At 37.2% G+C, this 12,246-nt stretch overlaps 1 protein-coding gene across 4 annotated transcripts in view; it reads right to left on the bottom strand.

The window, feature by feature from the left end:
• Window positions 1-12,246, bottom strand: part of LOC134532625 (zinc finger protein 131-like) — a 48,439-nt gene that overhangs the window by 24,403 nt on the left and 11,790 nt on the right. The window contains exon 7 of one of the 4 annotated variants that reach the window (XM_063369232.1): window positions 1,299-12,178. The exons of 2 other annotated variants lie outside the window; for them this stretch is intronic. In XM_063369232.1, the coding sequence (XP_063225302.1) occupies window positions 11,325-12,178 (854 nt within the window). In that variant the 3' untranslated portion in view covers window positions 1,299-11,324. Of the gene's footprint in view, window positions 1-1,298; window positions 12,179-12,246 lie in introns of those variants that run through there. One more of the 4 variants, XM_063369233.1, reaches the window with a different exon arrangement.

Raw genomic sequence — 12,246 nt, 5'->3', positions numbered from 1 at the left:
TACCAGTCAGAACCCCACACATTAATTTTATCCCACTTAATTCAAACACTATTTACAAGGTACTATTTAATAATTATATTTAATTCAGTTGCTAAACATCATAATAGACATGCTTGGGCAAAAGCCCCATGCCGGCTTGAACAAGCGATGGGTGACGCATTTTAGCACACTTCGAAATGTTTTTCCCTCCAACACCAAAAGTTCCATAAAAGATGGTACTACACAGTGCACATGTGCAGATAGCCCCAGAAATATGTGCACATCCACAGCGCAGTGACCTTGCAGCTTAGCGACAGACATCCATTGCAGAAGAATTACCGAGGCATTGCAAATATAAAAATGCAACATTTTTGACGACAAAATTGGGTATTCACGTTTACTTGTGCTCTTCCGTACTGGCCAAGGTGGTAGGTGTGATATGTTTTTTAATTAAGAAGAGATAATTTGTGAACAAATTGTAAGCCTGCAAGTGTAAAACCACCAATAGAAAACAATAAACTACCGTACTCCTCTGAGATTGCTGCTTATAGTAATTAGATCTAGCCCAAAAGCATCTCCCTTAATCAGCAATGATGCCTGCTCGAGCAGCCTTTAACAGACTCAGAAGGTTCGTGATAAGAAGCAGCCCAAAGGATGTGTTTTAACATTCACCAGAATGAAAACGGAATCGCTTGCACCCACGCTAGGCCAGGCATCACAGAGTTTTCAACCAGAAAAAGTGACTGGCAGTTCGAAAGTTTTATTTACTAATACACTAACAGGAAATGTGCTTTGGCATGGGGAGTGCCGAACAAACAATCGTACCCGAGCCAGCTGTACGAGTAGCAGTGAGAGACTGCCAACCAGTCACCACTCCCAACATGACTGTGTACATCTCAAATTCTAACTGCACTATAGATCCGCTAATCCGGACCCCACTTGTACGTACCTCTGGCTAATCCGGACAGAATTTTATAAAAAAGCAAGCAGGATTTACTAATTCTTGACTACAATGAGAAAGTGCAGACAGAAAAGACGCCACTCGGATTTATGGGTTTGTGTGTGTAGATGAGGAGAGGGGAGGGGAGGAATAAATATTTATATAGTTCTACTTCTCTAAAACCTATATTACATGCATTTTAAGTTTGATCCGGTCTTTCGGTGATTGGGATGGCTCGGTCCTATCCAGCCCGGATTATCGAAACTTCACTGTACCACTAATTTTATAGTTGAAATTTCCTTTCTGTGCAATAAAATAATACTGTAAAAGATACAAGAATCCACAGAAGAAGAAAAAAAAATGTAAAAATACAGTGAAATTAAAAATCAGACTTGACTTTTTATTAATTACTAGGTTACTTTGTTCCAGCATTGCACATAAATAAAATTTATATAAACATATTGCAAATATTTCATTCATACTACATTAAATAAATGTACAAGTAATATGCAACCAAACATCTAAAAATAACATCATGTATAAAAAACTGATTATGCACTATTAACACTATTAGAGTTAGTAACTAAAATATTGACTAGTTGAAATGTCTGGGCAATGGCAATTTAGTATACTTCAATGGTTCTATATGCATATATAAATGTGCTCTTCGTATCACACACAAACACAAACATCATTAAGGTGTTCAACCAACAAATCAGTCGATCACAGTTCATATTCCAACATGTAACAAACCAATTCTGTATATGTATATATATTATAAAACACAAACATAAGCTCAAAATAACACTATATTGCTAACTACACATACATAATAATAATTTTTCCTTCTCTACATTTCACAATCACTTTCTAGTTTGCTAAATTAAAAACAAAAATTAAGTAAAAATTAACAATTTTCAAAAAATTAAAGACAGTGACAAATAATATACAAATTTTCGCATGTAATACAAAATAATTAAAACAAATTTTATTAACTTAGAGAAACAGTCTAGTTAAAGTTAATAAAGTGTCTCTAAACATTGTGCAGATTCTTTGTTCTGCAGTGAAATCAACATTCAGGGGTTACCAACCATCTAAACCTCTTCAGATATAGTTGGTATAGTTGGCAGTCTGAGCAGTTGTCTATTCTAGCCATATAGGCCACACTTTCGGAGAGTAGTTTCACGTTTCATTAAATTATTAAAAGGTTCCACACACTGAGCCATAATAGTAGCGGAAAGATTCTGCCTGTGCTTGTTTATACAATAATTTTTTTTAAATATTAAAAATTTTTAATCTCACAAAAAACAGATTTTAGATGAGGTTAGGCAATAACTTTACTAGACTGTGCAACTACTTATTCTAAAAACCACCATATGTTTGTTAATGTTTTATTCGTCATACTATATGTACAATACAACCTTTAAGATGGCCTATGTACATTTTTAAATTCATTAATCACTATAGCTCAAAAAGAGAATAAGTTTTTGTAAAAGTGATCCATTTTGCATAGACTTTTGCCAAGTTCATCGAAGTACACCTTGAGAACTCTTTAAAGACTTTACAGAACCTAAAAATATACAATTTAATTTCAAGTAATAATAAATATTAATTTTTTCCACATAATTGAACTAAACTCGTTATTAATTACTTTAAGTCTGGCAAAAAGGTTTCACAAATATGTTCACCACAAATTTTGAGAGCTAATTATTACTAAGTCATTTATTGCTGATATTGGATGAAAATAACCAGTTTTTTTTATTTTGAACTACCAAACAAATAAATTCTGGATTGAGTTCTTAAAAATCAACCCATTTAGCTTAAATAAAAATATTGGGAAGCTGCAAGATAAATTTTTTTATAGAATGTAAAATAAATATCTAAAATCAAACATGTTTGAAAGTCAATATTTTTTTTAAATATAATATATTGAGGAAAAATAATTTGAAAAAATATGTCACCTGGACTTTCAAATTTAAACATTATAATAATTATGTATTTATCATAATAGAATAAAACATGAATGTTGACATCAAAACATCATAAAAAGCTTTAACATTTCTTTACCAAAAATTAATGTCTATAAAATATATCTGTAGGATACTAGCACAAACATGGAAATATAATACAATAGTGTTATTATAACAGTGAATACATGATGCCATAAATGCTCGAAAACATCATTGTTATAAAGGCATTCTTAACGCAGCACTTCATAGTTCAATAGTCTATCAGTGTTCATGTAAAGTGTCTCTTTTATATATATATTCTAAACAAACCACTCAGACAAAGTGAGCTCACAAAAATGCACATACACAATCATACTACAGAGAGAAATATAATAAAAATTTACAAAAAATGTTTAAACCATTATAATGGTGTCATGAATACAGATTTGTCTCAGTCATTACGCACCACACTAGACGTAGGCCCTACACTAAGATTACTTCTTTCAAACACACAATAATATTTCAATCACTGCTCTTGAATAAAAATATTGGAAAAATCTATAATAAAACTTAATATCATGTAATTTAATTGTCCTTCAACTCTATAGCTAAGTAAAATACAAAAATCTATTGTTTTATTACTGAACAGTCTGTAAGACATAACTTGAAACTGGAAGCACCTGCTTATGACTGGAATAAAAGGAGCAATAAATACAATTCATAACGTCTGATCACTGAAGAGAAATAATGGCATTATCAGTATGGGAAACTTCAAAACTGTAAATATTGATATCCACTCAATGCCAACTAATGAACTACGCCCCACGCTGCCAAACTCCAAGGCAAAACCTGAACAGCGGTAGTATCAAATACTTAGCTTTCAAGTGCTTGGTTCCCTGCTAATACAAAATAAATATAAATTAGAAACTCAGAGACAGATGCATGTAACAAGAGCAATGATTCAGAAAGGAGTGAGACAAGACTACTTTATCTCACCTTCTTTTGTTCAGTTTCTGTGCAGAACAAGCTATGGAGGACAGCACAGACAGTTTGTAGTAACCGTTCTGTAGAAGGCGAACCCAAGTAATGGCACAGTGATTTTAGCAGAATAAGCAGAGAGCAATCAATACCAAATTAAAACATACAAAACTGACAGAAGTAATTAAATGTCACACGAGCTAACAGAAAGTACAACAAACATAAAATCACTAATGGAAAGTCAGAGGAGTCGATGGAGGGTTGTACCAAACTGCTCTGTGGTAAACAACAAAAAGATGACAGTCCACCCATTTGTTGCAAATATCCCTGGCTGTTTTTAGGCTGTAAATATACTGCATCAGTGTGGACTTTGCTACATGACCAAGACAATTACAAACATTGATTTTTTTTTACAAATGCACATTCGTAACAGAAAACATTATGAGAGACACCACCATAATATATTTTTTTTTTGTAAAAATATGAGGCTCCACAAATGAAACAAGCACATCTAAGCTGCAAAGTGCAGCACAAACAAAATCCTTATTACAACAGAGACACATTACTGCTGCATTCACAATCAGACAGCACTAACTAAGCTTTACAGGTGATACATACTCAGAATGTCCAACACACCTGCATGCATGTAACGAACACGCCCCACGTACAATGTTTGATACCACTCATCCGTCTGTCGCTCGCTAGGAAGAAGAGTACAGTCACAGGAACTAAGGACAGTCACAGTGGCGTAGCCTCAACCAAAGTGTTACAAGTGTAGAAAACATACATGTTTGCATTGCTATAGTAAAACTGTTACAAAACTATATGTGGTTAACTCTGCTGTAACAACACACGAGGTTGCCGCGGGGCGAGGCTGAGAGGAACATGAGTTGCCCGCGCAGGGCGTGACGCGGCACGGGGAAACGCACACACAAGCATTCGCATCTCTTGAAACAAACACAGAACGCTGAGCAGCAGTTTGAACTTGTTTCACCCATGCGACTAGGACAAAAAAAAAACCCACCACAGTCACGATCACCGACATTCTCTCAAGGATACCACACATCACCACGCAGCTGTCAATAAGTGACGGGTGCAACTGCGTCACAGGAACTGCCCGACCAAAAGCCAGGGACAGTCAGCGACAAGCCAGACATCTTCAAATCTGGCGTTCGGCTTATGATCAGCAAGCATACCACACACCATAGATGAGATTTAAAAAAAAGCATCCACTGTCTCAGACAGACACTAATTCTTAAAGTTAGAAAATCTGATTGAATGAGATGTACAATAAAAAGTCTACAACTTCACAAACTAATAACATGACAATGTTTCACATAATGGAAAATACTTCGACAAGATAAACCAACTGAAGAAGTATATTTTTGTTACGTACTAACTATTGCTTTGTCCATTCTAGGAGACAGGAAAAGCATTATCACAAAGAAAAAGAGAAACCACTTAGGTACGAAGGAACATGAGAACTCGATACAGAAGGACACTGTAATATTGACAGCAACTTCCAAAAAAAATATGGCAGTGTGGATGTGAGAATAATGTTGGCCAGCTTGGGACAAAGCTTTATTTGAAAGAACTCATAAACTAAAGAAAGTAATTGAAGCCTCAAGAGGACAGAACTTACTACAAAATGTTCAGCAGGTTTGTGAAGTGAAACCACAAGGATACGCAGCTATATAAACAAAGAGAGTACATGTCTTGTAAAACTGGGAGCTGCTGGTTACGTCCGACTACACAAAAGAACTGCGGGACATGGCACAGCCAGCTCTGACAAGCAGCGAGCACGCACACAGACCTTGGAGTCCATTCCCCGTGCCGACACGCCCACGCCAGTACTGAACTATTGTGTGTGCGCGTCACAAATCAAACACCGGTAATTGTCTTACGTACTGCTAAGCCGAGGGAGTATAGGAGCTCCCGGCCGGCAGTGATATGTATAAAAAATACTGGTTGCTATGGCACTTGGAAAATCAACATTATAAAAACATCTATTGTCAGATGCAACATACATTTGTGGGAGAACTACCTAACCACCCTTTGTTTTACTTTTACATTTCAACCAATATTACACCATGTACTTTCTAGCACTGCAAATCTCTCCTCCCTGCTCTTACAGTAATTGTAGTTCAACAGTGTCACATTTCTGCCTGAACCCGTAGTTAAGATTGTACAAACCTAGTAGGTGCAGGAATCAAATGAACGCAGAATGTTGTAAATTACAAAATGACCTGAATAATTTTTTTTTTTTAAATAATTTATACATTTGCAACTTTCCGAAAGAAATACAGAAAATCCAGCTTCCAACATCCCCGTAGTTGACCTAGTTCAAAAAGAAGTTTTCATGTGACATTTTATAGTGTGTGGCTATGCATTAAAACACCAAATTGAAAAATGAAATTGCTTTCACAGTCTGGGTGATGTCAGACTGGAAAACAACATTTTCTCTTCAAATTACTATCACTGGGGAATTTCCATGACTTTTCCAGGATTTAAAGGAAATTCCCTGAATGATTATTCCAACCTCCATGAATTTCCCTGATACATACTTTAGAATGTGGACCCTGCAAGAACATGTTCATTTACAAAGGAAAAACTAAGTCACTGAACGTTTGATGTTCCGAGTCGCAAGTACCAACAGTTTCCAACACGACGCTTTTAATTCCGCAAGTGCTGTATAGTCTTCAATTGTATACTGAATCACTTCAAAGTTTCTCTCAACGTCCGCAAATCCTTTATGCCCAATACATTTTTAGAGTGTCCTTAATGCGTACAGTATGTGTCTGAATATATGATTCCCTCAAGGTTAAAATATATATATACCGCACTCGCATGCACGCACACGTAGCTATAAAAACTAAAAACTCATAAACCTAATCTATTATGATCTAACAGATTATGATGAAGTGCAACTTTAATTATTTGTTTTAACTTTTTTAAATAGAGATATAACACAATTAAAAAAAAAAATCATAGTAACTTTAAGGCAAGCAGTTTATACTGTAAAACAAATGGTATTATGTTCAATTTGAAAGTACTTTTCACAATGTTTTGCTTAAAAATGTTTAGTCGCAATATTTTACGTTCAGGTGATTGAACCGTCAGCCATCTGCAAAGATAAAGTCCTGCTCACGCAAAGACGACGAGGACTCTGCAGTCACTCGTCGTTACGAGCGACGAGTTCAACCAGTGCAGGGCGAGTTCAACCAGTGAGCACCATGCTTGTGGACGAGCACCAACGAGGAGAGAATCACCGCGGTGAGCGAGTCAAGTCCTAGAGATCCTCCGGAAGCTGCGCTGCAGTCGGCGAGCACCGCAGCGCAGCAGAGGGGGGGGGGGGGGGGGGGGGGGGGGGGGGGGGCGCTTGTGGAGCGAGTGTCGGGTGTGGTGATCAACTCCAGCCTCCTGGCCAGCACGAGAGGTTCAGTGCCCAGATGCGCGAGGCAAGAACAAGACTCGTCCTTTAACGTTGAGTTGAAACATATTGTTTAGTGGAGTTTTGAACCGAAAAACATTGGATCGCCTCCTGACGAAAAGCTTATGAACAGGAAGAAGCCTGTCCTTATGTGAGTAAAGCTCGGCAGAAAACTTTGAGGTTGATTTCAATTTGAACCTTATCAAAGCCCACCTGTGTTACTTTTTTTTAAGACATAATTCCAGTAAAAATGTAAGAATTACGTAAGTCTAAATATTCAATCTAGGAAGTCTTGTGTAATTCAAGAATGTCATTTATTTACTAATGTTTACTGTTTTATTTGGGTTCCCAGGTCTGTGCCAGTCGGAACATGGGTCGCACAAGTCACAATCAAGAATGAGTTTTTTGAAATATTTGCCAAGCGTTGTAACTTGAATAATAATAACGAAATCAGATGCTAGCTTCAGGGTGTGTCTCGTTCCGGAACCCCTTTTCCCCCTAAAAGTTCTTGTTGTGAGCACGCAACACAGTACAACACTGGGCTCACACAGAGAGACACAGGGAGTGAGAGAGTGATCTCAGTCCAGGCATCATGTCTAAGGACTCTTACAGTTTCCTGAAGGCTCCCCCCCCCCCAATCCACCAAGAAGAAGGCAGGGGTAGTTCCTCGATGCAAAACCCGGCCGGCTGCTGGCCTCGCTGGACAAGACATGAACACCAAATAACCAGTAGTTTTCCCCGAACTGAGAGCTCGCAAAGTTAAATCGTGTAATGACCAAAGTTATTAGTACCATATTACTTATTATCGTAATCTCCATCTACGGACACTATCCTCTTTCGATTCCAAGCCAGAAATAAGAAAATGTGTGTAATTTGTAAGTTATTTGTGTATTTATCAAAAAATATTTTAAAAAAACCTAGATCGATTTAGATCATTCATGAACTTACAAATTGCACTGGCCATACCTGCCACCTACCAAATTTCATGAAAATCCAATCAATGGTTCAACAGTTATCGCTGGAAAAAGTTACATAAAAACATACATACACACAAATGCCACACGCTATAAATATTTGGAAGACCTTGCTTTGCTCGGTCAATAAATAAATTAATAAATACATTTAAAAAATTTAAAAAAATAAAATAATGTTTCATTTTTCCTTTAAAATGTTGCAATAATATTTAATTTCCTGTGTAATATAAGATAATGTTACAACAATTAATTAGTTTTCAGATTAATTACATTATTATTAAGTCATTAATGTGAATACTACTATATTGCATCACGAGCAAATTTAATTTTGCTGGCATTTCCAATTGTTGTAAGGAGCACACGACACTAGCTGCCATTTTAAGCTGGAGGGGGGGGGGGGGGGGTTGACTCTTCAATGCATGTTAACTATAGATATTGTGAGCTCATTTGGATTCTGCCCTTCATAGACAACAATAAGCACAGATACTGCACTCTTTTCATGATGAGCTAAATTCCAAATCATGTAAACTACCAATAACTTTCAGCTCGAAAATCAAGTTCATTGTAATCACGGGACGACACTGAACAGTATTCTTTTAACTCTATACCTATTCGACAAGGGCATGAAACAAAAAAATCATGTGCAAGTATTATGCAAATATTTCACTGGGAATTATTGCATTTATGTTCTAACTATTTACATATTTTTCTTAAAGTATGGGGTATTTTATATGTAGTTACAATACCCAGAAAACATTCTGCCTCTATTTACATCTCAGAACACTAAAAATAAACACCATTTTGGAATGAAATGCCAGCAGTATGCCATACGTATGTAATACAACAAACAAATTTTTAAACAAAAACAATCCAATGTATCCCAAGTACATTTTCCCCCCCTCCACATGTCAATTTATAATATTGATATTCGGCACAAACAGAGCAAAACTAAAAATGATATGTCTTGTAGTCAGTTATATCTTCAATCTCTGATTATTTATTCAAAATGTCAGTAAGTTTTATTTTTGTTTATACACCAGGCCAGAATGTGATTTAAACACATGATGTGACATTTGAGAATGCCTAAGAATTGTCATTTTTGAAGTGGGAGAAATCATTGTTAACAAGAAAATGGAAAAGTAGAATTGAGTTAACCATCCATTCAGTTATGAATACACTAGGAATTCATTTAAATAATTTTATAGTTACGTTAACAAATGTTAATTTGGTTATTTAAAAACAGATAACATTTAACATTACATATTTTGGGAAGTTGGATGATTGCAGTGTAAGGTATGTTAGGTTAGGCCAGATACATTAATAATATGTGTTTAATACGTAAATAATAAGTACATAATACCTTTCATTTTAGTTATTGTGTCCCTTAACTTCATGAAGCAACTCTTCTGCAAAATTACCAAAATATTTTATATGTTCTTAAACACGGCAAATGAACATACAGTAGTAATAAACCCAGATGGTGATAAATTTTATTTTGTTAATTTATCTGCCTTAGTATCAATGATAAACTACTTTCAACATTTACAAAAAATATAATCTTTACTAGTAAGTTTCTGCATGCAGTATTTATTTTAATCCTTAAAATCGTAGCATAATCCGTTTTAATACTCTATACCTATTTGAAAAAAAATAAAACCCCTACTTGGATCTCAACTTGACTAGCAATTTATCAGGCCTGGGCTAAACTCAAAATTATAAATACAGAACTAAACACGATATGAAACAAAAGTACGCAGATTCGTCCATATCTAATACGTAATTACAACAAAATATTAATAAGTAAAGTGGTATGCTCTGCCTGGCAATGGAAACATAACAGTAGCTTCTAGTTAGTGCTTTGACACAAGTCGGGCAGAACTATTAATAATGAATATTTGCCTGATGATAAAGTGTGCAATATGATAAAAAAAATACAGTAATATGCAGTAAACCAATATGCAGGGTAAAGCTGTTTTCAGAGACTTAAAATCCATCTGGCTCTTAACTAAACAACCAAACCTATGGCAAATTAACATTACAATCTTGGATTACAGAACTGTATCATGTAAACAATTTCAGCTATAGTAAAATTATTTAAAAATAATAATATTTATTACTAAAATTGCATCGGGCGCAGTGTTAGCAATAGCAAAACTGTCTGGCAATTGTACCTTTATGATGCTAAAATGACAAAAAATTACGGGGAAAAAAAATTATCTTAAAATGATTTTAAAATCCACAATTTTCACCTGTAGAAAAGAAATGTGCACAGGTAAACACAACCGTTTCCAGGTGCCACACGTACTGTATCCCTATCTAATTTCAATAAAAAGAAGAAATATAATAAAATAACAGCTAACCTAAAATTATTTTTCTGAAACCTTGGCAGCTCTCGTACTATTAGCTGTAACGGTTGTGGCATAGCTTACGTAACTACTCTTGCAGATATTTAACACTGAATACAACAGCAATTAAGCTATTTGTGTTTTATACTCTTGAGTGGATTGGTTTGATGCGTGACTATTTTGTTTATGTTTACGCAAAGTCATGTCTGCATCCTTGTACGATTAAAACTAATGCATTATATAAAGTTGATTCCACAGGGAAAGAATGTTTTAAAAATAAGTAGAAAGCCTTTTTTGTTTGGACTTGGTATTGGGTTTGGGTTACCAGATTTCATCCTTAAGACGGATTAAGTGTTTAAACAGAATGCTGTTAACCATGGAGATTACTTCAGGACAGTTATACACTAAACTTCATTAAGGAGCTGTTTAGAAAGAGCATTACGTCTACTTGCACATGCAACAGCACTGAGTACATAATGATAATACTATGTACTTTATGTCAATGTTTGAAACCAGGTGGAACTCGTCCTTAAATATGCATTCCCTGTACATATGGTATGCAGGAATGGCTTGCATTCAGGACAGACAATTATTTGATCGTGATCAAAAAGACAGTTATTGGTGGCAGTCTTAGACTAATATATCTACTTAAAGCAACCAGCACAATATAACTTATATTCTATTAAAATGCAGTAATAAACCAGGTATCATTTAAGATGAAAAAAATACTTAATTGCCTATGGCCTGACTACTGGGAGTGTTTTCAAGAATGTTAGGACTCAAGAAGGAAGTCGTGTCGTCCCGTTTACTTTCCGACAGAGCCAAGAGGGCATCGTTAACGTCGCTCTGCATGTCCAGGGCCTCGAGCTTGAGCGAATGTGAGTGTGCGTCGTTCATCACGCCGGAGACATCGTCGCTCCTAGACTCAGCCCTGCAGGCTTGGGGTGGCGCTCCGTACTGCTGCCTTTCCTGACTGTCATCCAGCGCATTCCTAGACTCTGCCCTGCAGGCTTGTGGTGGCGCTCCGTACTGCTGTCTGTCGTGACTGTCATCCAGCGCGTTCCTAGACTCAGCCCTGCAGGCTTGTGTTGGCGCTCCATACTGTTGTCTGTCCTGACTGTCATCCAGCGTGTTCCCGTACGGGGGCAACATCGTGTTCAGCCCGCTGCTGTCACCCGGCTTGTTGAACAGCCGAGAGAGGTACGCAGACTTGTTGAAGCCGCGCCCCAGGGCGTGGTCCTGGAAGCCGTGGCCGTTGGGAGGGGGGCGCTCGTCGCCGGGGAACGGGAACGGGAAGTGAGGGAGCGGGGCACGAGCATGCTGGAAGAACTCGTCCTTGACCTTGGGGCCATCGGGCCCAAGGACCACCTGCGGGGCGGGGGAGCAGGCCAGCTCGTGGAAGCTCATGAGGTGTCTCTTCAGGTACAGTTTGGTCTTGAAGGGTTTACTGCAGAGGGGACAGGCGACGGTCTGCGGGTTGTGAATGAGGCGTACGTGCTGGCGCAGGTTCGACAAGTTGCTGTACATGCGGAAGCAGATGGGGCAAGGCCGCGGGTCCAGCGAGTGAAGTTTGCGCAGGTCTGCTGCAAAAACAACAAAAAAGAACATTAACCGCGCGCCCACTGTGGCCACCACAACAGAAAGGTTCCCT

The sequence above is a fragment of the Bacillus rossius genome, chromosome 6, assembly GCF_032445375.1.
Source record: "Bacillus rossius redtenbacheri isolate Brsri chromosome 6, Brsri_v3, whole genome shotgun sequence".
Classification (NCBI taxonomy): domain Eukaryota; kingdom Metazoa; phylum Arthropoda; class Insecta; order Phasmatodea; family Bacillidae; genus Bacillus; species Bacillus rossius.
Note: the sequence above shows the minus strand (reverse complement) of the source record. Positions and strands in the feature narration are given on the sequence as shown.